General features: G+C 43.9%; 1 protein-coding gene across 3 annotated transcripts in view; it reads right to left on the minus strand.

The window, feature by feature from the left end:
* The window catches only part of LOC118232274 (serine/threonine-protein kinase DCLK2-like), a 36,723-nt gene that overhangs the window by 3,105 nt on the left and 6,944 nt on the right, over positions 1-26,674 (minus strand). For 2 of the 3 annotated variants that reach the window (XM_035427132.1, XM_035427135.1), the window contains exons 3-16: positions 17,881-18,010; positions 15,345-15,449; positions 14,577-14,627; positions 11,487-11,581; positions 10,955-11,027; positions 9,933-10,041; positions 8,543-8,600; positions 7,380-7,499; positions 7,012-7,158; positions 6,171-6,304; positions 5,548-5,625; positions 3,901-3,997; positions 3,146-3,226; positions 2,744-2,857 (exon numbers count right to left, since the gene is read on the minus strand). In XM_035427132.1, the coding sequence (XP_035283023.1) occupies positions 2,744-2,857; positions 3,146-3,226; positions 3,901-3,997; positions 5,548-5,625; positions 6,171-6,304; positions 7,012-7,158; positions 7,380-7,499; positions 8,543-8,600; positions 9,933-10,041; positions 10,955-11,027; positions 11,487-11,581; positions 14,577-14,627; positions 15,345-15,449; positions 17,881-18,010 (1,392 nt within the window). The remainder of the gene's footprint in view (positions 1-2,743; positions 2,858-3,145; positions 3,227-3,900; positions 3,998-5,547; positions 5,626-6,170; positions 6,305-7,011; positions 7,159-7,379; positions 7,500-8,542; positions 8,601-9,932; positions 10,042-10,954; positions 11,028-11,486; positions 11,582-14,576; positions 14,628-15,344; positions 15,450-17,880; positions 18,011-26,674) is intronic. The other variant, XM_035427133.1, reaches the window with a different exon arrangement.

Here is a 26,674-nt window from a genome sequence, read left to right on the forward strand (position 1 = left end):
ATAATATCCACTTCAATCACTGGAATTCCCATGTGATGGCTTTCATTCATTGTGTTAAGACATCTGGGAAGCAAATTAATGATAAAAAAAATTAAAAATCTACAGATTAGGAACAGCAGCTCTAGTCAGAACATGGACACTGCGTACACAGCAGGAACTCGTTTCGCTGGACATTTGTTTCCAGCACCGGTGTGAGTCTGCATGGCTTGACACAGTGAGGAGATGCAGAGGGAGAGGCGTTTCTGCAGCCACACATGCACACACATTAACTGCCCAGCCAGCTGAAAATGAGACCAAACAGCCCAAAATAAATAAACCAATTCAGCAGAAAGCAAGACATGAGGCAAACCGGTTAACTGAGGATAAAGGCGGTATTGCGATAGGCAGCTTGAGAGAGAGAGAGCGAGAGAGACAGAGGGAGAGAGAGGAGAGGGAGAGAGAGGTCCTGCTGGGTGGGATTAAACAGCCCTGTTGGAGGGAGCCACAGTGTGTTCTGGGGCAGATATGATGTCAGAGGGGTGACCTATACAGAGAGGAGATTACTGGAGAGTTAGAGCCTGTGGTCAGCCAGGCATCAAAGCTGTTATTGGGAACAGGCGGGAGGAAAAGGGCGTGGTCTACCCAGGGTTCAGCTCCAGGCCTTTTCTTGCAGTCCCAGGATGGTTGGGGGGGTAGGTGGGGGTGGGGACAGGAGAGAGGTGGGGTGTGCAAGAAAGCTGCGTTTCTCCCTCTACACTTCAGACTGTCAAACAAAATTGACAACAATGAGCTCTCCATCCCCCAGCCCCCCCCCCCTCCCCCTCCCCCTCCCCCTCCCATGCAGAAAAAGGGAGACAGGAAAAGAAAGAGAGATCTGTAGTTGCCATGCCAACTGTGCATGGGCTCTACACAGTAACAGTCACCAGGTTCTGTCCACCCCACACTGTAGCAGAGGGACCCTCTAATGCACTTTACACACTGTCGCCTGCATCTCAGTCACTGAGGATCACAAACCAATGACATGTCTGATCAGACAAAACCCTGGAAACCGATTGGAAACACACAGTGAACTGTGGAAAATGCTGCAAGAAAAGTGTGTGTGTCTTTGTGAGTGTGTGTGTGTGCGTGTGGATTTCTGGATGTAAACTCCTAAATGGTCACACGTCTAATCTCTTATTTCATAAATCCATAAGTCCTATGAAAACCAACGGGTGGTTCCGTTCTATGTTTCATGCTAACTTAGAGAATCTTGGATAGTAGGAGCACTTCAATAAAATTGTGTGTGGATAGCTTGAGCTGGCCATAGCACTCAGAAAATATTGCATATTGATCCGGAAGCCTTGTTCAGAGCAACATTTTACAGCCTGTAATTCAGTACTCCAGCAGCAAGGTGGTGCTAAATCTCTTCAAGAAATCCCCTGCTCAGCATCCCATTGTAGCCCCCAAATTATTTAATTACCAAGGAATTACTAACTGAATGCAATTGCATGATATATATACTGTATGTTGTAGTTCTCAAGCCTAATGAAATATGTAGCTTTTTTGCTCAGTACTATGTGGCAATAATACATAAATGTTTACTGGAAACAAAATATGATTATTCAGCTGATGAATTTTGGCTTATTAAAATAAGACTTGGCAAGAAATTAATACCGTTGACAGTGTAATGAGCTATTATGAAAGGTTTTCCATTATTATGATAAACTATGATATAATGACAAACCGATGCTTTAAATGAACTATTTTCATTTTCTAAAGCAAAGACTATAACATTGACAAAGTATTTGGTATTGGTTGTCCTCACATTGCAATGCCCATGTCTTCCTGCCTGTGACCATGACAGAACATTCTTGCCATCTTCCATCAAATATAAATGTTTGTCCCTTTATTCTGTGATGGATTGACATTGTTCTGTAAAGACCTTGTGTTTGAGTAACATAAGGTAGACAGCATCCCAGATAGATGTTACTGCACAAGGTTATTTTTTTTCAGGGAAAGGGTTTTAGATGCCATAATTTCCTGCAGTGTCAGCATAGCCTTGGTCTAATCTGCTCAGTTAATGTGCTGATTTGGTGGTCTTCTTCACATTCATTGTGATTGGCCCCTCTCTATCTAATTAATCTCTGCTTAATCTCAGTTTTAATTATGCGTTAAGATCGAGTAATATAGACATGCAGCAGATCTCCACTGAATTACAGGCTACAAAACCTGGCCAAGATGTACAGAAAATCTCTGTAACTGTAATTGACTGTATATCAGGTGGACAAAGTTTGTGAGATATGTTTGTAGTTGTATTGTATGGCAGCAGGCAATTTGCTTTTAGTATGAAAGATGATGTTTGTAAGATGCTAGGCCCATAAGCTGTTAATGGAACATGGGGTTCTTGTGAGGTGTTAGTGATTTATTTTAGAGAAAGAGTGTGTTTGTGAAAAGCTATGGGATGCTATCTCTTAACAAAAGAGATAAGGTCGTGTGAAGTATTAGCGATGAATTGTAGAGAGAGTGTGTTTGTGAGAAGCTGTGTGATGCGAGCTGTTAATGAAACAGGTGAGGTTCTTATGAGGTGTAAGCGATGAATTTTGGAGAAAGAGTGTTTGAGACGCTGTTGGATACAAGATGTTTATAGTGAGATGTTAGCAATAGGATGATAGCAGTAGTATCATAGCTCTAATTGTGAGATGCTAGTGATGAATTGTAGTGAAAGAGTGTGCTTGTGAGAAGATGTGGGGTGCTAGCTGTTAGCCAGACCAGTCTCAGTTCTCACCATGAGGACGCACACTCCTGCCGAGGCGTTATTCTGCTTTGGTGTGGAGTTAAAGTGCTGCTTCAGTTTACCTGTCATCTCAACCTTCAGAATATTCTCCATCTCAGCATCATCCTGCAAAGGGAAACGGACACACTAGCAACCTCGTATTCATAAACGTATGCACGCGCGCACACACATGCACACGCAAACTCACGCATAAACACACACACATATACACACACACCTACTCTTCTTAAAGACTCCAGAGAGTGCGGCCTCCATGCAGGACAGACTTACATACTTAGCCCAGATAATTACCAGCCATTTGTAGTTCACTTATTTATCTTTACCATTACAGTCATTGATGCTGAATGAGTTTGAGCCATCATCTAAGGTGGCATAGGAGAGATCTGTGCTTACAGTGACCCAGGGGTGAGAGAGGACATCCTCTGCTGTGTAGCGAGCCTCCACGTTCACCTGCAGCATCCGGCCAATCAGCTCCTGCGAAACAGCACACGTGACCCACCGAGAGCAAGGGCATTTGACTCACACCTCACACGCCTGCCAAGAAGCGCGATTTCACGGTCTGCAGAGGAAGGTGTTCAGCGGAGAGTACGACCTTGCGGCACGCAGCTGCGTCACAGAAGGGTGACTCTGCTGTGTCTGACGTTCTCAGGGTGCTGGCTGAAAATAGTGCACAGCCTACTGACCGGCCAAAAAAATTCATATGCAGAAAATAATCACATGACGTCATTTGCCTGGACAAGAGAGTCTCTTGGCCAAATTTGGCAGACACTGCTTGGGTAAGAGAAAGGAGGGAGGGAGGGTTGGTTGATCACCTCAGAAATACTCCTTTTTAAAAATCTCATTTAGAGCTTGGCCAAGGGAGTTGACTCGTTGATCTGCTTGCTACAATCTGACCCTGCTGCAGACTGGCGGAGACGGGCGGCGTGTGATTGGATCCCGCTCTGCACGAGATTGGGTCCCGCTCTGCGTGTGATTGGGTCCCCTCTGCGTGTGATTGGATCCCGCTCTGCACGAGATTGGGTCCCGCTCGGTGAGCGATTGGGTCCCGCTCTGCGTGTGATTGGATCCCGCTCTGCACGAGATTGGGTCCCGCTCTGCGTGTGATTGGGTCCCGCTCTGTGTGTGATTGGGTCCCGCTCTGCACTCACTTTGGCGGAGTCTGTGATGTTGTCCCAGTAGGGGGCGGGAAAGTCCAGCCGTCCCACCAGGATCTGGTCGAACAGATCCTCCTGAACGTTCTTCTCACTGTGCGGTCACAGACAAGACGGTCAGTGTGTGTGTGTGTGTGTGTGTGTGTGTGTGAGAAACTGACTAACAAACACGCTCAGCCAAACAGATACACACTGTAAAACGCAGGCAGTGTTTCCATAGTGTTTATAAACCACACACACATACACAAGCACACACATTTATGTACACCCATCCCTACTCAGGCATGTTGTGAAGCTGCAGTGCCTTTAATTTATGGTCAACTTTAAACAGCAGATGAGGAGCAGAAAGATATTGGTGGAGAGTAACTGATACTGTAGACCAACAATCCCAAACTCAAATCCTGGGGAGCCACTGTGTCTGCCAAGTTTTTTATGTGTTCCTGCACATAAGCGCTTAATTTAAGTGATTGATTGTCTAAAGACTCTGCATATCCTGTTTCCAAGGCCTAAATTGGCTGCTGATCGAAAGGAAATCACAAAAACCAGCAGAGACATGCGGCCCTCCAGGACTGGAGTTTGAGACGACTGGTGTAGACCATGCATATCAATGGTATGCTGATCCACATATCTCCTTGATGAAATCATCTTACTTCACTTTATTCAAGACAGTTAATGACCCTGTAATTCAAAGTCCTCCAGCATCTGAGGTTTTTTTCCTGGATACTGCGTGAGAATTGAGCAATGCAGAACATCATTATAAACGCTGTCGGCTAGGTTTGCACAGAGGCGACTGAGAACCATCTCCCAAATGGTTCGCAAATGACTCTGGAAAATGCAGGTTAGAAAGATGCACTAATGAAAAGGTTGTTCCGAGAAGCTGACCTCTCAGGGTTTTTACAGTAACAGCATTTGCTCCTGAAAATTGATGTCTGCTAACTGGTAGTTATTTAGGAGCACATCTACTAATTGAGATGCATTAGTGTGCTCGTAAAAATTTTAAATTTAGGAGCACATGTGCTCCCTTGAAAAAAATGTTTGCTTAATGCCCTGCCTCTGGCCCCCTCTAATGCCACCGCAGCTGGCCTGGTTCTCTGATTGAGGTTTGGAAATGCAAAAGCAGCACATTTAGAGGGGCTTATTAATCACCCAATTCCCTTTCCCAGAAATAGAAAGAGGCCAAAGGACCTGGCATGAACCTAGGCACAGCGGCAGAGGGGGATTAGGGTGTGGAGATTATGGCCAGTACCGCTTGTGCCGATGAAGATAAAAGAGAGTGTACAACGTGTGCTTGTACTCTTGACCAAAAATAATTTAAAAAATTTTACATCTTAAAATTTCCAAAATGCAGAGGTTAACCATTTCATTTTGCATCACTGCAGATGTAAGAGCAAAGAGCAAATTACCAGGCTTCGGATGCTGAATTAATAGAAAGTTCTCTGCCAGATTATCCCCAGAGCTTTGGAGTACAGTAATAGGAAGCTCAACTGAGATAATTTGGGGAAGATTAAATAAGACAAATGGGACTAAATTGGGGCGGGGGGGAAACTGCTTTTTCAGACTTACATAGAAATGGCTATTTATTACGTTTGGTGCTATTGCAAATGGGAGCTCTCCCCATTTCACACGCGAGGCGTCGATTCTGACCTGCGGAACGGAGGAAAGCCGCAGAGCAGGATGTAGGTGATGACCCCAGCGGCCCAGATGTCCACTTTCAGCCCGTATCTGTGACCCCGCCGAGCCGAACCGAACCGAGCCGGACCGAGCCAAGCAGGACAAACCAAGAGAGAAGAACAGGCCCAAAGCAAACAAGGTGAGTTCAACACACAGTCATAACAAGCAGCATGTTAGCACTTTATCTACCCTGTATTCATTACAAGTATTTTGTTATTATTTCCCACAACGCCTATTCATTTTAATATTATTAATGATACAATGTTCACTGGCAATAAAAACAAACATGATTTTATAACTGTCGGTTGTTGATTATGATACAAATACCATATTTTTGTCACAGAGTTCAGTACATTGATGTAGATGCTGATATACAGTAGATAATGTAGATGTTGCAGCTATAAAATACATAAAATACTTTTAGCAGAAGTATTATGCTTTGCACAAGCTTTACGTCTATCTGTCATGCAGTGTAAAAATTGAATATTAAATAGATTGTCCACAAATCACAGCAGAAACACGGTAGTACGGTTTAGTCCTTCTTCTGTCAGGTGTTGTTTCTTGATTAACACCCCACAACCAACGCCCCCCCTCACCCTGTTTCGGCGATGATCTCGGGGGCCACGTAGGTGGGCGTCCCGCACACAGTGTACAGCGGGCCCTCCACCACGGTGGCCAGTCCAAAGTCCCCCAGCTTCAGGGACTTGGTGCCGTCAGGGTACTCACACACCTGTGAGAAGCACACAGACACATGCACACACACAGATACGCATACAAGCACACACACACACACACACACACACACACAGTCCTTCTGTTTCAATACCGCATGAGCCCTCAATATCCGGTCACCTGGACCAGGCGGTGCCAGTCTCCTTGCTCCGACAGATTATACTGGGGAAACAAACACTCGGCTGTGAGAGAATACATTATCACACAGATTTGCAAAGCTAAAAAAAGCGAAAGCTTGTGTGCATGTGTCGTCTGTGTCTACTCTGCTGTTAAATCACCCCCTCCCCCTCCCATCCCTGTTATTTAAAGTGACATTTTCTACAGCTGCTCGTTGTGTAATATCTCAGAATTATGTGAGTGTGTGTGTGTGTGTGTGTGTGTGTGTGTGTGTCATTGCTGAGAATACTCTCCGCATGCTTGGGCTCCACTCTGCTGCCCGCTCTGGTGCAGTACTGAACTGGTGATGACGTGTATTCCATAGGCCGACGACAAACTCTGCATCGTATTTTTAACACTGAACTCTCTCATTCTTCCATCATGCATCAAAACACTTTTTCCATCTTAAGAGTGGATTATCTGTAGCCTGCTGCAATATAGAGCATCTTTACCAAGTGGAGGGAAGTGAAGGAGCGCATGAGATAATGATCTGCTTAGCCTATAGGATCTGTGGTGAAAGTGCAGGGCCTGGCCAGGAATCGCGCTCACCAGCAGGTTCTCGGGTTTAATATCCCGATGGACGATGCTCATTTGGTGCAGGTATTTGAGGGCACCGGCCAAGTTAAACACCATGGCACTGGCGTCCCGCTCGGTGTACTTGGTCGAGGAGGTGATGGCATCAAACAGGTCCCCACCCTACGCAAAAGAAAAATGAGTTTCTTTATAATCATTCCGTTCTCACAACTAATGTTCAATGTCATTTCTAATGGTAACGGCTAATTACATGTGATATCATACTGACGTATTTTTAAAAATTCTGGAATTGATAGGATTTTTGAACGGGTGTGCACGCTCATTTTTACCATTCTGGTGACCTGGTAAAACGCAGCCCAGTTTGAATAGATGAGTAACCTCACCTTGACCAGCTCCATGACCAGATAGAGCTCAGTGGGCGTGTCCACCTCCTCGATCAGCATGATGATGTTTGGGTGTTTGACCCTGCGCAGGACGGCCACCTCGTTTGCGATCAGGTGCTCCTGCGCACAGAAGGCACTGTCGATCAGCACCACCAATCACGCGTGGACTCAACGTTTGCCCCAGCACACATACACACATATACACCCTCCCTTTAATAGAGTATGACTTGCTGTGTTCTTCCATAAGACAAGAGAGGTAGAAGCTTTCTGCACAATGCAAATTTTGACTTTTTGTCAAACTTCTGAAGCTAAGCAGGCATAGGTTTTGTTAGTACAGTATTTGAATGGGAAAAGTACTTAAAAACTTAGGATTCTGAAGAAGAGTTATTCATTGGCCGGCCAGTAGGGGACACTCTTCCCTCTGTCCAAAAATAGAAACCCAAGGTCCTGGTGCCATGTGAGGGTAATGTGCTATAGAAGGGGCCTTGCTTCTGATGAGATATTATTATGAGGTCCTGACTCACAGTGGTTATTTAAGATGCTACGGCCCTTCCTGGTCAAGATCCCACAAAAAAAAAACTGGTCGTCTACATCAGGCATTAGGTGAGCCATCTTCTACATCTGATTGGCTACATAGTCCCTTGATTTGCCTACCAACATGGATTCTCCAGGGTTCTCCACTGGCCTGATTGGTTAAATAAAGGTAAAATATGTAATGAAGAGATGCTTGTTAAAGCACAGTGGACGGTAACAAGCTGCTATATTCTCTCCGGTGAAAAAGGAGTTAAACACAGGACCTTTCAAAAACCAAATATTCTCAGAGTGGTTTAATCTAACTAAAGGTCACACCGAGCGAATGGAGATTAATCACTCTGGATTTTTAAACGGCGGGGGGATAATGAACCGCTCGTATCATGGCTGCTTTCGGGGGTCAGCCGTCTTCGTGACGACCTCATTATGCTGCACCGACACCCCGGCTACTCCTGGGATAATGATCATTTGAATGAACAAACTCATGAATAAAACATGAGCGGACACTGATTTAATTCTAGGAAATGAACATCTTTTAAATACCACCCCATGCAAAATCCTGGTTTTAACAGATTTTAACCGCTATAATCGCCACGTGGGGCGTCGGTTTGTCCGGTGGAGCGCTCCCTTACCTTCCCGCTGCACTTGGCCTTGTCTATGATCTTCAGAGCAAACTCCTTTCCCGTGGACCTGCCAGAAGAGCACAAGTCATCACCAGAATCCAGTGTGCAATATGCCTGTGACAGCACTGCCCGAAACCTCCAGGAGATACGCCTCCCATATGAAACAATGGAGCTCTCGCAGAGTTTTCCACTTCCAAAGTTTCAACAAAGAACAAGTGTAGCGTGAAAGCAGGTTTATCCTCCTAAGTCCCAGCACTTTCTGTGTGCTGGGGACATGAGTCTCTGGTCTCATTGTCGAGAGCCATATATTCTACTATGCTGAAATTTAAACTACCAGGGATGCTGGATGACAAAAACTTTAGAACAAAAAAACTAAAGGTTTTTTATCCAAGACAATTGTAGTAAAATAATAAAAAATTAAAATACTTTAGCTTGCACTAGAAAATAATAAATTGAAATTGAAAATATATCTATCATTTGGTTTTGGGTTAAAAGATGCTCACCTTTTTGTTATTTGAATTTAAAAAGGTAAGGCTTTTGTTCACAGACACAATAGACCAATGTACGTTTGCTCTGTCTGCTCTGGATTTTTTCCCCATGAGGCCACCTTTGTAAACATGTTGCATTTTATGTGGTACTGTCACTTTGCTTTGCAGTACCTTTAATATTTACTGGCACAAACACAAGGAATGTTTGAATAATAAAAAGCACAGATAGGAGGCATGTAATAAAGTCTTACAATCCTTTATTCTACTATTCTACATTGTGCAAACACACTGTAATTTCATGCAATGATTTCAAACAGAACAGTTTGTAAACTTCCGGAGAAGCAAATGTAATTATGCAGGTTTTAATTACGGTGGTATTTCCAATCACTGGCTCTGTTTTCATTCAGACTGCTAACAGGTTTATAACTCAGAATGCTCATTAAATTAAACCAAAGTGATTATCTTTTAGAAGGTACCTATTAAAAGTTGCCAACGGAATAGAACACCATGTGAGTAATGAAATGGCAGGTAGCACATTCAAACCTTGTGTCTTTTACCCCTCTCTATAAAATGTGGATCTTTAACGAATGTAGTTAATGAAATTCTTGTAATACAATGCTGGTACCTTCCATTACATTGGAAGTAATTATTTATACAGAAACAAGCTGAGGGTTTTGCTACAGTAAAGAAAAAATGAGAATGAAAGAGGGATTAGTATAACACCAGGCTTCTAATAGGAGGGAGAAAAGATTATGCGGATTTGACTTCAGCTTACTTTGATAGTGCATTTTTTTCATTAGAAGTTTGGTAAAAAATAAAAAGAAAGTATTCAAGAACAATAAAAGAAATAATATTTGTTACGTAATTTCAAATAGTGAAAAAAGTTAAAACAATGACGCAATGGTGCTTACCTCTCAACGCATTCCTTTACAACAGCAAAGTTCCCGTCTCCAATGACCTTGCCCACCTTGTATTTGTCCAGGATGGCCGAGGCTAGCAGGCACCTGTTCCCGTTAACTGCTGGAGAGAGAGCGGCTTTAGGAGAGGAAAGATTCGGGGAAGAGAGGACACTGAAGGTTCATTCGAAGGCACAGAGCCAGGAGACACTGGACATTATCCCTGTATGGAAGCAGGACTCCCAAGAAACATTCACTTAGGAGAGTCACATTTTTACAACATCGCGAATGAGAGTTTTCCCCTAAACACAGTGAAGAGCAATTTTCGACAAAATTCAATTTTGGTGGTATAATTTTATAATAAAAAAGAGGGAGATCTAATAAAGTGTGAAAAGCCCCAACAGTTAAGAAGGACAAATAATATTAACAATGCAAATGCAATGAATGGAGAGCCAGTGTGCTGCCTAACAAGACCATGACACTGAGGCTGTCCCTGGCCTCACACTGATTCAGTTAGCAATGTGATTAAACCGTCCCTCTTGAATGTTATTACCAGCTGAGCCAAAGTCATTTTAATTCTGTGCAGATAACCCAGCCAGTCCAGGACTGTGCAAGGCGCAGAGTGCACCCAGATCAGTATGTACCGCATGCCTGTCCCGTAGTTTCTGTTTGGACATAGAACTTCCCCCAGAGAACAGATTTGGAGGATTCATGTGGTGTGACTGTGGAACATCCATCTCTATGGAGATCACCAGGTGAGCCTAAGACTGCATTTAAAGCTAAAATTGCACGTTTTTGTGTGTAGTCACATATAACATATATATGATAGTCAAAAACATACCCTGCCATAATTGGCTCTGTACAGTAAATGGCTCTTGAAATAGTCTCTGCTACATAAATAGCAATATTGTATTAATCATAATTGTAATAAATGGATAGCGTGTAAGCTTAGGTAAGTGTAATGTCATGTAGACATCAGGGCCAGAGAGAAAGAGAGAGAGGGGGGGGACCCAGTGCTACTCCAGGGGTGTACCTACTCTCAAGACCCAGGTCAGCCATCTGGTCCACGGCCCCATTCACGTTGGAGGCAGACCCGTGAAGAGCCGAAATCTGCAAACAAGGAGAACCATCGTCTGGATTTTTCCAGGAGGTAACATGAACTGGTTGAACCAAGTTTTTACCAACCAGTGGTGAAATCCTTCTTTACAGTAAAAAAAATACCTAATATAACATAAAATATATCTAATATTTTTCTTGTTTTGCAATTCAGCTCCACAATATATTCACAAACCAGAAAAATCATGATCATCAATGTGTCCAATATATTTCAATATAATACGATACCAAAAATCACCTTCTAACATACAAAACTGGAGCTTAAATAGTTATCTGGGGAAGTATAGATAACATTAATATTTGAGTTTCAGCTGGCTTTAAAACATTTCAGACATGTACAGATAAGCCTAGCACTTCACATCCGGCATGCAGAGCCACTCTGTGGCCTGCTGCATTAGTGAACAGGTGGTGTGATTCCAGCCTTGCTGCTGGCGTTGGGTGGGGCGGTCCTACCTTGAGGCTGCGCATGCTCCCCGGGCTCGTGGGAGAGGAGCCGGAGGACTTTGTGGACTTGGGCGTAGAGATCTGGCTTCCAGGAGTCCCATTGGCTGAAGGAGAGAGGAAAGAGTGTGGAGAGCAGCCAATGGAGATGTAGTATTCCCTGCCCATGCCCAAGTTCATTGGAAATGTGAGATGTGTAAGTTAGCACCTCTGTACTGCCTGGACTGAATCCTAATTTTTGATTGCAGGCCACAGTACCATAACTCACGAATGAGCATTTCCAATGCCATTTATGCCATGGGTCATGGTCCTCTTGGTATACCCTATAACAAGTAACCACAGGTAACCACTGGTAACTGCCTATCTATAGCAGTTCCACAGTCCTCTGCTGCAGAACTGCAGCAGTTACACTCGCAGATTGCAGGGTTCGCAAGTGGCAGCTAACTGCATGGCATTTGAAGATGCATGATGCTTAATCTGCTTAATTTGAAGGAGGTCATTGTAGTGATAGAATCGATTACAGATTAAAGTGGCCATTCAAGATCTGGGAGAAAAATGGGGGGATATACATCTTCTATCTAGATCTGAACCTCTGAATTTCCTCTGCAGTCTAAAAGGAGCTAGCTTAGATTCATCAGTTTCTTATTTTTATTCTTCTTTTTTGTTCTTTGGGTCACCTAGAGTCCACCACATTGTCCTTGTGAAAAGCCCTGTGACTGATCCTTCTTGCAATGTGAAAGCAGAACACAGGAAGGACTTTTGTGAAAGCGCCGCACACCTTATCACCAGTAATTCATCCAGCACTGTTTGAGTGCCAGTGTTTCTACAGGAAGAAACCACCCTTTCAGAAGCATATTTCAAGCTGGGCAGGAACTCACACATTAATGTACAGACCTTCATCCTGTCTGTCCCCTCAGTTCAAAAGCAGTTCACTGGTCTGCTGTACAAATATATTGAGGCCAATGACAAAAAATGATTGGGTTCTTAACAAAATCAGTTCATCAACAACAAAGGAAAATTCACTGTACAGTATTCTGAGGATGGTTGAAACTGTTTCGGTTTTTTTCAAGTATCCTCTTTAGAAAAGCAGCGCGTCTCGTCTCCAAGGGGAAAATGTTCTGAATCGCTGTACTTAACACACTCCAGAGAGCTTTAAGAATGAGTGTTGCCTCAAACTATTCCTCTAAAATGGCAAAACTACGAGAGGGAACAGACTGCTCATAAACACTCTGAATGAGCTTGCAGACACAATCTATCGCCAAGGGACTAATGCGGATAGAAAATGGAACTTTGATTGTGAATAAATATTGCCATGGAGCTCACGGATAATAAATATGTATCTTTGATATAAAACAAATATTGCTGTGGCACTGCAGGGGATACAATTTGTGCAGTACTGCAACTTCTTAAGAAATATGATAGTGTAACTGATTGAAGTAAAAGTACCTTTGAATGCCTAGTTGGAATATGATATGCACCTTTAACTTTAAATAAATTGTTTCCATGGAGCTGGTGGAGAAGCAACATGCAACTTTGATTCTGAGTAAACATTAATTGTGCAAAGAACTGCACAGTGGCTGTGGCAAGAGGAAAAGTCCCCCATTTCGCTATCCCAGAATGGTTTCTTTGAGTCTTTGTTTATATATTCATAGGCAGAGAGCAGTTTGGAACACTCTTTTGAAAGCTGTCTAAAAAGAGCACCTACTCCTGCTTTCTCTTCTCTTTTAACGCTGAGGACCCAGAGGGGAGGGGCGAGTGCCTTCACCCCTGGCGGTGTCGCAGACGGGTCGACTATCTCCACGGCAACAGGACCAGGGAGTCACCCCTGTCTCTGCCGCTCTGGCAGACCATTAACGGAAAGGTAGTGCCAGTTTAGTTTAGCGCCATTCAAACCCTCTGCACGCGATTTAGCCAAAGGGCTGCTTGCCATCCTGTTTGAAAACCTGTCTTTGAAGTGAGCCATAGATACACAGAAAAGAGCTGATAGGCAGCAGACAGAATTACAGACAAAGGAGTTGGTACAGAGTCCACGTTCTGTATCTAACATTCCCCTTAATTACTCAGAAACTGAAATAGCAAATAAAAAAAGACATTTGAAACGTATCTGATAAATAATACTGTGTGCTCATAACGAGCTCTTAAAAGGATGAATGTATTAATTTCTCAGTATTTGAAAAAACAGCCTAAGCCAGGAATCAGGTGATACATTAGCTCATTTCTAAAAACCAGCAAGCGTTCATTATTTCAGTGCAGTACAAGAGCTGCCTTATAGTCTTCATCTAAAGGGCAAAATGACTGACTCTGGCTCTGGAAGATCCCTTCCATGCCAACTCAGATTAAATTTGGACTCTCTGTTTGCACAAAGTGATTGTTAACTTATTGTATTTGGAACACTTCTGTGTCCTTCAGGATGCGGTACGGTCCAAACATTCTGCGTATGACCCAGACACTGGGGAACTCGACAGTGAAGTCAAGCAAAAGAGGTCACTTCAGAAAAAACACTTTTCTTTAACCACTTTGCTTTTTTAAAACCATGGTAGAGCTATGATCTGCTAAAATTGACTGGTGTATATAGAATTTCACCGCTGCAATCACAGCACGACTGTATGTGTGGTAATGGTAAATGGACTGCATTTATATAGCGCTTTTATCCAAAGCGCTTTACAATTGATGCCTCTCATTCGCCAGAGCAGTTAGGGGTTAGGGGTTAGGTGTCTTGCTCAAGGACACTTCGACATGCCCAGGGCGGGGTTTGAACCGGCAACCCTCCGACTGCCAGACAATCGGTCTTACCTCCTGAGCTATGTCGCACAGTGGTGTTAACACTGTAATGAAAAGCATAGACTGTGTGGGACATGTGAGGATGGACAGTGATAGTTAGAAACAGAATTACATTCTTATCCAGAGACTTACATTTCTCCAATTATACATCTGGATATAAACTGGAGCAATGCAGGTTAAGTACCTTGCTCAAGGATACAACGGCAGTGTCCTACTGGGGAATCGAACCTGCGACCTTCAGGTTACAAGACCAACTCCTTAGCCATTATGCTATACTGCTGCCCAGAATGACAGACTGTCTACAGAAAGGAGAGGACCTACCTGGGGATCTGACTGGGGAGTAGCCAGAAGAATACTGTCCGGCTCTTCTCGCTGTATTCATTCAGACGTGGAGCAGGAAGGGAGAGAGGGAATCAATCACACATCATTGCATCTGTACATTTTAAAGACCCGCGGGCATTGCTTAGCACACCTGGCATTTATACATTCAGATCCATTCTGTCTTGACTGTATACAGTATTACACTGGCAGTCCAATTTCAAAGTAGGTATTCAATGAGTGCCGGCATTTCTTGGACACCTTGCAAACTGATTGATGATATTTCTGATTTCGTGTTCAGGCATAAATCTACGGTATGTGTGGGAAAGCCTCAGTCCGTGGTAGGACACTGTTCCCTTGGAAACTACTTCTGATGCGGCTGAATAACCGAGTTTGTCGAGAGGGCTCAGTGTGATTCACGGTGCTTCCACGGCTGCCGCCCACCACGGCACGCCACGGCCGGGAGGTTTTAATCTTCCACAGGCAGCCTGTGACAGCGAGAGGACCGAGGAGCAGCTCATTAAGGAGCGCTCCGTTCACCTCCGTCGGGAAAGCAGACCGACTGCTTCCGTGACCAAATTCATAACGCGGGGACAGAATAAGGGTCTTTGTTGACAGAGCCGCTTAAAGGTAACTCAAACAAAATCGAAGGCGCCTGAAAATGCGGTACTTTCAGGATAACCTGAGGTGACCTTATTCTCGGGGGTTCGAGGGGAGATGAGGTGAAGGGAAGCGGGTTGGGGGCGGATCCTGCGGAAGTGAGGGCCCTACCTGTTCCTGGGGATTTGATGCGGCGTGAGGACCCGGGGCTTCTGGATCCCGAGGGCCGCGCTGCTGGGGCGGGGCGAGGGCTGGAGGACTTCATCACCCGGCACTCTGCAGGAATAACACTTACAGTGATGCACCTCTTACATCATACCCCATACTTACAACACTCACCCCACCTCTAGCCTCATACCCAACACTCACCCCGCCTCTTACATTATACAACACTCAGCCCACCTCTTACCTCATACCCAACACTCACCCCGCCTCTTACATTATACCCAACACTCAGTCCACGTCTTACATCATACCCAATACCTACTCTACTTTATACCCAACACTCAGGCTACCTCTTGCATCATACCCAACACTCAGCCTACCTCTTACATCATACCCAACACTTACCCCGCCTCTTACATTATACCTAACACTCAGTCCACGTCTTACATCATACCCAATACCTACTCTACTTTATACCCAACACTCAGGCTACCTCTTGCATCATATCCAACACTCAGCCTACCTCTTACGTCATACCCAACACTCACCCCACCTCTTACATCATACCCAACACTCACCCCGCCTCTTACATTATACCCGACACTCAAAATTCTGCTTAGAAGGACTATACACTATAGATCTATATACCAACTGATATAAATGTATTCTTCTACCTCATGGTCAGAAATAGAAGCAGATGACTCTTACAGTTCCTAAAACAAGGGTTGGAGGATGAATGTATCAATTTCTCAGGATCCAGGGCCAATGCTAGGTCTCAGAACACACACTGTTCATGAAGCCCCTCAGTAAGCATTTACTTAAAATAAAAACACCTCTGGCAGATGGCCAGCTGGACAGGAGGAATCAATCGGTGCATGAGGTATTTGGCACAGCCCTAGTTCTGCAAATTAAATCTCAAAAACAAAGGGAGAGGCAAGTTAAGCCTACTGTTAACTTAACAACCTAAAATACCCACAAAAAATGGAGACACATTTATATAGCACTGCTGGATCAAAATTGCAATCAAAACAGGACAGCAGTCTAGAGAACATCCTGTCATGTCCAAGTTTAGGTCAAGCAATGTTATTCAGTTGATAATTTTAAAATATTAATAGTTGAAAATATTATTGAGTGACAGACAGTCCTCTCCCCAGAGAACACCACTGGCCAAGCCACGTGTAGCAATGAGTCTCCTGCTGAGACATTATGTCATGAGTCATCTTGTTAGAGCTTTTCACACACGCACAGGAGTTCGCTTAAAGAGGACAGTAAACAATGGAGTCAAATACAGATCACTAATGGGAAGAGATAGGTGCCATGACATTCCCCGCTGGACAGCGGTGGAATTGCACCGTTTGTCCCTTCAGTGAAGACTCGTTCCCTCAAAACCAGTAACGCTGAGTGTGCAAAAGAGGAAAGAGCAAGTGATATGTCACACTGGTCTGACTCATTTCTCTAGGTAACATGTTGTGCACACTGAAGATGCCTTAAATATAACCCTAAGCTACAGTGTCTCTGTCCCAGAGGAAACGGCAGACTTAAGGTTCTTGTTCACTGCACACCGGATGCAAATATGACCTGGATCGGTTGTTGTTTTAAAAATTAACAGATGATACAGCAGTTGTTGGCCCAACAGTGGAAGATGCCACTCTACTTAATTTTCAGACTGCAGTGTCGCAAAGGCCTTAAAAAAATTAGAATGGAGCTCACATTACTGTGTGGTTGGTGATAACGTGTAATTTTTTCAGTCATCTGCTTTGCATTGCTGACAAATAACTGCTACACAAAACTAACCATCTGTAGTAATTAAATTCCCTGCCAATCTCACTAACACCCTGGGGAGCTGAATCACTGAAGGCAATGGCTCATAACTCTGTTGTGCCATCTTCTGTGCTATAAAAATACTTATTTGAAAAACAAAATAAAAATATTTAATCTCCTAAATTAAATATGGGAAGAAAGTTTTTGTCCTCCTACTCAACATGAATTGAAAAAAAAGTATTTGCTGCCTTCGGTCAGGCAAGGTAAAGAAGTGGATACAAGTAATATACAGCTCCATAGTGTTTGATACTCTAGTGATGTCTGTGGGTCACAGACTTCAAGCAGTCATTGCATCCAATGGATGTGACAAAGTACTAAACAAGACTATTTTCATTAACATAATATTAATATGTCCCAAACATTATGATGCCTTGAAATGGTTGTGACTTAGTATAAAAAGTGTTGTAATGTCTACATGGTGGAACCAAAATGTAAAAAAATGACCTTCAATAAAAGCAGGGAATGTGCACTTTACCCACACGTGAATTGCTACATTTAACCACATTACAGATGTAAAATAGTGGCGTACAGAGTCAAATCAAGGTGATAAAAAAGTGCCTTTGTCCCAAACGTTATGGAGCTCACTGTGTTTGTGTTGCTGCTAAAACAATGATGATGAATTTCAGTTTGCAGACAGACAGCAGTGGAGCTGGCTCTGTGATTGAGAGGGTTATAGTACACACACCCGCCGCACTGGCAGGCGTGTGTGCAGGAGGCTCACCGTTGACGAAGGTCGCGGACGCCTTGCGGCTGTGGTCCAGCACGAAGTCGTCCTGGGCGTAGCGGTACTTCTCCGGGCCGCACGCCACAAACACGTCATCGTCTCCGAAGAAGTCCTGCAGGCAGGTGATCTGGAGAAGGGACCGGAAGTGGAGTTTATTCCAGTGACGTGCTGTCCATCGGGAATCGATCATAAGATCGATTCAATTACGGGACTCGAAGCCAGGCAGCTCATAGGGTGAGAGCTCATCTTGATTCCTGAGTTTTAATGCTATTTGGTGAGCAGCTCCCCGAAATGGACCCCTGCCTGCCATGCTATTGTAGCTAAAACCTGTCTTAATAAATGCCTAGTGCCACTTCTGTTGGTTCAGTCATTAGCTTTGCCTCTAGAGAGGATAAAACCTGCAATCTCTTGGGTTGGATGCAGATACTGTTATACACACTGTGGTGGGGCAGTTGGGAAGAAGGCTCCTCCAGACACTGCACTTGGAGCACGTTTCCTCACCTCCCACAACCTGATCAGTAAGAAATGACAGCCTGTATACTGTTATACCGCCATTTTGTTTCATGTACACTTCTTCCAGTCACCTGGACCCATTCACTACCACATGTAGGTATTGTTGTACCTTTAGCTTCATACTACAGACTGAACCCAGACCCATTCCACCCAGAGCCATTCACTTCCACAAAGTCATGACACCACGCTTTGGCTTATAGGTGCTGGCTTAGAAGCAAATTCCGAATTTAAACTTGGAATAGAGTATCTCGATGAATCCATTTATACTGTGATAATGAACAGCTTGATCTGTAGGTGATGCAACTTTCAGACACTTATACTGAAGAGGGCAGCTTGTGCAGAACCCCCATTTTTGGCAAACTGCACAAAAAGGTGCATTATTCAAATGCGTGTCTTTTTGTTTGTCACTGGGCATGTATGCAGCATCAGAGGGCTTCTGAAAGCCTGTAACAAATCACTGCCTACAGCTGGATAATTAGAGTTTCCACAGCTTGCTGACTTCTTTCAAATGCTTTAATTAAAATGGGTCTAATGAAAATGTTTAGATGAGAAATCTTGTCAGGATTTGAAAACAGCAACCAGCAGAAAAATGATGCTTAAAGTGTCACTCATTTACATGCGGGAGATTCATCCTCCGACAGAAAAGCCGCGGTAAGACGGGAGACGTCAAAAAATGGAAATTAGCGAAGTGTAGGAGCTTAGAAATAGACCGCAGCTTAAAATGTCTGATTGCGGCATTCCTGTTGCTAAGGAGACTAACAATTCCTCTGCTGGCACTTCATCACGCACGTGAACACACACACGCGCACACAGACACACGCACACACACACGCACACAGTCATAGGTACTCATGCCGCCTCTATCCAGCACCAACAGTCACGTGCACGCACACACATACGCACATGTACACACACACACAAACACACACACACGCACGCACACAGTCATAGGTACTCATGCCGCCTCTCTCCAGCACCAACAGTCACGTGCACGCACACACACACGCACACACACACACAGAGTCACAGGTACTCATGCAGCCTCTCTCAAGCACCAATAGTCACGTGCACACACACACACACACACACACACACACACACACACACAGTCACAGGTACTCATGCAACCTCTCTCAAGCACCAACAGTCACGTGCACACACACATACACACACGCACACGTACAAACACACACACACACACACACACACAGTCACAGGTAGTCATGCAGGCTCTATCAGGCATAAACAGTCCCCACGCAAACATACAGACACACACACACACTCACACGCACAAACACTGAGCTCTGCTAATCTCAGCAGTGGAGAACCAGCACTGCCCGCAGAACAGGCCACTCTTGTCAAACCGGCCAATGAATACAATGTCTGTCCGGCTCCTTGGGGACGACATGTTCAGTGCCGAGTCCTCCTGCAGACTCAGAGGCTGCATCAGTGCTTCCACATCAGTAAACACAGAGCATTTAGAGATGGGGACAGTTCTCCTCACAGATCTCACACAGCCATTCTGTGCTTAGACAACCAATACCTTCCAATTATACTTTACCCAAGAGTTAGGAAACCAACAGCTTTTTCATGTTTGCCAAACACAGACCAAGGCAGTGTTTTTCCCAGTTGCTTTCAGTTTGATCCTGATCCTCAAAATGTAGTTTTTGTCTTTATTTGCTTGCTGAATAGTGTTTTATGTATGTAGCTATTGGCAAGCATTCTGATTGACGTATTTTTATTGAAGTGAAGCATTCTGGGTAACGTATTTTTTTACTCACTGAGCTGGTTTGTCGGCATCTCCCCAGACAGTCAATGCAGCTCATCCATGGATTTTGTTTGAGTTGTTTCTTCCTTTGCGGTGGTTTATTTACTGTGGGGGGTGGCGCTAGTCGGGCAGGTTCATTGTAGACTGGGTTTGAGATTCTCATGTTCTTTTGCGTGCTGCTACCCCTTGGATCAGACATAGCATTTCACTTAGCGCTACTTTATCAACGTCTTCTCTCTCTTCTACTGACTTTCCATCCTGTCCCCATGTCAGACTGACAAACCAACATGACCGACATTTTTTTAAATTATATTTTTCCTCTGCTGGTCTGTGTTCAGGTAAAGTGTACCTAAGTACCTAACTTGACAGATATGCTCTGGTTTTTATATCTTCATAGGTCTTATCTTATCTTGTCTTTTGATCAAATAGGCAGCATACCAAATAATTAACATATGAGACAGATTTTTTTTATTTATTGCTGCTTTGTTTTAGGAAAACTGCAACTGTTTAGAGACAAACTCCTAAGGTGTAGTACATTGAAAAAGTCAACTGACCTTCATTTGTATGCGTCCGAGATGCATTTCCATAAAGCCTGGTTGCGCAAAATTGAGAATCGACCAAAGTCAGTTAATTCAAGCTAATGGAATCACCGCTATATATAACCGTGTGTTTGGAGTCTCATGGATTGACTCATAGATCTTAGCATGGCCCAGTGCAGACGGAAATCATCCTAAGAACTGCAGGCCTCTCTGCCAGAGATAACAAAGATGTCTCTGAAAATTGCCAAAGATACATGTATTTGTAGAAGGAAGCAGAGTCTATGTTTAGACTGTTAATATATTTAGTCTGTGTTTTTGTGGCACTTGTATCATAGAGTCTTTCCAAAAAATTTATGGCAGGAGGGACATGTTTGAGGGGGATCGTTCTATCGAAACAGCTGAGTGGGAAGCTTCTGTCCATTACGCAAGCAAATCGGCTTATCTTCTTCCAAAATTCCAATAAAAATACCTTAATTTTGTCAAGCAAAGCCCAGCATAAATAGTAAGGTTATTTTATGGATTCTGATTATTACTGCTGTCGTTATGATCCTTCAACATGCTTTTGCAGAGAACATGGCTGCATGACCCCAAATCATTGACACCCCCCCCCCCCCCACCCACCCACACCCCACCTCCACCCCAGATCCAAAGCACAAAATTCCCAAACAATTACTGTGTTATTTACTGATATTTCTCTCTTGCTGACTCTATTGTACTAGTTCTTTGAGACACAACACCATTTTATGTTTGTTCATTTTCACTTTTATCTTTTTGGCCATAGTAGTACTCCTCGCAACCTGGATACCATTATATCAGAATGAATTAATATGCCATGATGTGCCAGTTACATAAAATGCTGGCACTTGACAGGAAGTGAGTGCATTTTAGCGAGCGAGGTGTGACGGCACGATTGTGCTGACCGCACACTTACAAAAATGAAGTAATGGGGTTTTTTTTTTTGAAGAACACAGCCCATCATATTCACATAAAGCACCAGGGCAAGGGTGTACTAATCCGTTTAAAATTGCTTCACCCCATGTCGAAGGAAGCGCAGCTGTAGCTGCTGCAGCAGAAATTAAAACGTCTCAGATTCGCTGTTCTAAAAGCCCTAGACTTTTTGTTCAGGGAACCGCACAATCGAAACGTCAGGGCTCGCATTGACGAGGCTTCCCTAAAGCCACAGAAAGGAGAGCGGCTGCTTTTCACGGGGAACAAACGCTTCTTTTTGGGGTTGCCGTTTCCTGCAGCAGAATCCACGCTGAATACTAATGGGGAGGGAGCTCTCCGCAGGACCACTCTGCCGTAATGCCCACAGAGAACGCGGTTGCCATGGCAGCAAGACGGCAGAGAGCGCCACTCGTCTGCGAGGCAAACCGGCCAGCCAACAGAACTGCCTCGCGGAGTCGCTCAGAAATACAGAACTCGAACGCAGCCACCCAAACAGAAGCGCTCGAAAAGCCATTGGGAGCCACAGCTCATTGCGTTCAGAAGATGAGAATTGCTGGTAAACGCCCAGAGAAAATTCCATGGTAATATTTGTTTTAATTATTTTTCCTGCTGGTACTTGTACCAGCATTAGAGGCTGAAAAATATGTCTGTAAAATATTTGGAGTGGTAACCATACAGTGCAGATATATAGACTAAATTATAAAATATTGACCAAAAGTTCATTTTCTTGGCAAATATAGACGTCATTTCCAACAAATCAGGCTTAATCAAACACACTGGAATTGACTGTATAAGCAGGGATCAAATACATTTCCAGGGACTGTTTTTTTGGCAGCTCCAGAGTTTATTGGTGACTCACTGAATGTAAATCTGTCAGAACTGGAGTAATTGCACTGTTTAAACACATTTTCATACCCGTTCGTCATCAGAACAGCCAACCAGCACAACGCCCACGCACAGCTACTGCGTTTGAGATTTAAAGGCATAAAAAATGATGTTTGATCCATTCAACATTTTCCGTCCTCTAAGAATGAATGATCCTCAGAAGGGATCTGAGTCTTTTTTTAATTGAAATCAGAATATTTTAATATCTCAGAGATTATTTAATGCTAAATAAAAAGATAGCTTTGGTTTGCCCATAATAATAATAATAATAATAATAATAATAATACAGCACTTCTGCTTGAAGATACAACAAAGTTCAAGAATGCAGACCCAATCATGTGACTGTATTTATTCAAAATTAATACATAGTAGCTAACCCATGAAAAATGATATCATACAATAAGCTGGTTCCGCAAACAGCATTTTCAGTCAGACACCGTGTCCATATTTCTACTCTGAGGCTAAGCAGCAGAGTACAGCGAGGAGCACCGGTCGATTCTGAAATCCCTCATTTTAAGCCATCGAGCCGGCAGGAAATGGAATTTCAGTGGCAGCCACGGTAATCGCTGCGGTGATTTTTTTATTTATTTATTTTTTTTCTCCCTGCACCTGCTCCCATCTCCAGGGGCATCAGCTTCAATTTAGCCCGCGACTCGAGGCAATGTGCGGACCGTGCAGCCGAACACCGCCATTTAACACTCAACTGGTCCACAAAGAACATTTGCTGAGACGGGGTTTTATACAGAAATGTGGACAGTGGATGGTTCAGTGGAGAAGGAGGAAGTGAGATTAATACGCCTAATCAGGCGCTAGGAAATCCATTAGAGTGAAGGTGCACAAAATGGATCCCACTGTATGAGGCCAAAGGGTGAAGCCGATCACACAACTTTCCTGATATCCTGGCTTGATCGTTCCCCCAAATCCTCTTTATCTGGACCGCTATCTCTAGACCTCACTGTGATATTACGTCTTATCATTATTCCATTACTCAGTGACCCTGGGACTGTAAGCAGTCTTTTATTTGAAATGGCTTAAATCAATGCACAGTTACAAATAAGGAAATAGTATACAGTTAAATACAAGCACTGGGAGAATGACACATTTTCTGTTGTTTCGGCTCTGTACTCCAGAACATTGGATTTGAAAAGCAATGAATATGATGTTAAAGTGTAAACTGCCAGCTTTAATTTCAGGGTACTTACGTCCATGTTGGGTGATCAGTGTATGAATTACAGCCGTGCATGTAAGGGAACTTTTCATGCAAGTTCAATGACAGGAATACTGTGTTGTAAGTGGTGGCAGCTCTGAGGATAAGACGTTAAGTCAAGGATAAGTTAAGGTCTGGACTCAGTGTCTTGAGTAAAGAGTCTGTGACCACCTCTTAAATAATTGCTCTGATTATCAATACGTATTTTACCAGTTAGTATGGATTTTAATCCCAAGGAACCCAGTCAAATCCAAACCTGGCCTTCTCCCACTGGTACTTAGTTCAGGGACTGCAACGTCAATTTGGCTTTTCATGTTGCCAAAAGGTAAATAATCTCGTAATAACTGTGCCAATGATAATATATACTGTAAGGGTTACAGTTTAAATCACTGTTATTTAAAAAAAATTCTATTGACCCCTCAGGGAATATGAATCCTATGAATCCCTTATTAATTCAATGAAACAAGTTAAAAAACAGCAGTCAAGGTCCTGTCTTATCACAGAGGTTAAAACCTAATTTTTTTAACACAACCTGACAAATTGACATCCTAATAAATAATTCATTCCACTTCAGAGACCCACTAAACATAAATAGTTCACTGTCAAAAACAGGAAAAGGAAAATCACTTTTGCAGGCACACCACACCATATGAAAACAAATCCCTGCAAAGGAGTCATCTGCATAAGGCACAATGCTAATCTCCTGCCAGTGCTCCTGCAAGCTAACATGGACAGAGACATGACAAAATATATCATGTGCACAAAGATTCCTGTCATTTCTCATCAATCATGAGAACATTTCAGTGGATTTCTCTGTGTACGCTTTCCCAGAGCAAACAAATCCCTCACAAAAACATCACGCTGTGATTTTATGAAACGTCATAGCCAATCAGACGCCGGGGTCTGGTTTGGTGGTGTACCCCGGGGGCCGAGCATTAAGTGCCTTTTACAGGTCTTCTGGTGCATCAGCGATACCGCCTCTTAACCTGCAAACAGGAAGCTCACAGTGGGGGCACCACCATACAGCATTACCCTTCCCCCTCCCCAGTGTGCAGCACCGCTGGAAACGGGTGACTCGTCTATCCATCTACCTATTAGATCTCCAAATTCTAATTCAAATATAACACACTTACATTAACAATCAAGACGCTGTATAGTTTTCTAGAAACTATGATTAACAAAGTGTCTATTATTATTATTATTATTATTACTATTATTATTATTATTATTATTATTATTATGCAAATTATATGCTCAAATGAAATCCATTAAAATCCCAGAACTACGTTCTTTCCTGTCCAAACCTTGGCTATATTTTGGGCACCACGCAATGATTGGCATAAAGAGGCTATGCACGAGGCTACAGAGAGGATTTAAACAGTGCACAGGGCCCCCTCATCCTGACTAAGCCCTGTCTCTCACACAGCAGGACCCCGCAGAGGCCTGTGAGCACTGAAGCTGGGCTTTGCAGGGGAGGAGTGGACTGCTGATGCTCCAAAACGTGGGGTGGATAAAATTTACAGCCTTAGACTTGGGGTGATGGGCTGCGGTGTTGGGGGTTGGGGGAGGGGGGGGGGGGTGTTCAGGGAGCGGAATTAAAGCAGTGCTACGGGGAGAGGCGTCCGTGTTTAATATGGAGATTGCTGCCGGTAATAACTACCCTATCGGCTCCGTTCGCCTGACTCCGAGGTGTAATTTGAGCGAAAGCGATGCTAATGATCACGTTTCTTCGAGTGGCCTTTTTAAAAAAAAGAGAGACGCTGATTACCGGCTACGTTCTTCACCGCCCGGTTGAGCGCGGGGGGGGGGGGGGGTGTCCAGACACGCGAAAATGCAGGGTGCGGGGTACGCCTCCTCACATCTGACAGCCCGATTGCTTTAATGGCGACGGGGGCCCTTTTTCGGGCCGCGCGCGAGGCGTATCCCGACGCGGGCCTGTCTCGTTCGGGTGATCGTAATGAGGGGTGAGGGGATCTTGCTCCGCACCGCCTCGGAGGACGGGGACAGCAGAGGGAGTCTGGGCCGGCTCACATTCATCCGCAGTGACACCGGCTGAGCTAAATCGGTTTTTAGAGCCAGCCGCTGGGACCTGGAACCCGGGGTCGTGGGGGTGCCGGTAATTGGGTGGTAAATGTCCTCAAAAAAAAAAAAAATTCCAATATTGTTGGTTATATTGCCTCTGTTTTAAGAAGGCTATTCCTGTAAAATGTATTGCAAAGCACTGCAACATTCTACATGGAGACATCTACTGCACAGGCGTACAAACACACCACTCTTTCATGTGTACAATTTAAGCATCTTTTCCCTGTGTAATGTGATTGATATGCACATAGAGATGCACACAGAGATGCTGAAGGAGCAGTACAGGAAGAACTGTGGGACAGGACTGAGCAGTTTGTGCCTGGCGGGGTGGATTCCCCAGGGGGGGTGATATGGGGGTTCAAACATGGAGGGATCCGAGACCAACATCCTCTCTGTGCGCTCAACAAACAGCGTACCCTCCCCCAGCCTCTGTGCGTAGAACGCACTGACATTTTAATATGGCGAAGGTTCTCAGCTTTCACTCCATTATGAAAGCATGTGGTGTGCACTGCAGAAAATGTGGGAAAAGGACTGGGCAATCACTAAGAGCCTGTAATACATTTAATCTTTCTGTTCCAGAATATCCACCCTCTAAGCATTCTGCAGTTAAGGATTCATGTCACAAACATGTATGACAGGTAAACAAAGCATGTTGCTATTGATAGAAGGAGGACATCAGCTCAGATGGGATATCGTTTCAAATCGTTTCCGTAAGATTATCCCTTTGTATTCACCTCATTTGTGAGCTATTTCCTGCCCTATGGGAAGTCCCTAATCAATTTAGAAATACAGAGACAGATGGCCATTTTACGATAATGTAAAACGCAAAAATTTTAGTGATGAGATGTT

The sequence above is a fragment of the Anguilla anguilla genome, chromosome 7 (assembly GCF_013347855.1).
Source record: "Anguilla anguilla isolate fAngAng1 chromosome 7, fAngAng1.pri, whole genome shotgun sequence".
NCBI classification, from domain to species: Eukaryota; Metazoa; Chordata; class Actinopteri; order Anguilliformes; family Anguillidae; genus Anguilla; species Anguilla anguilla.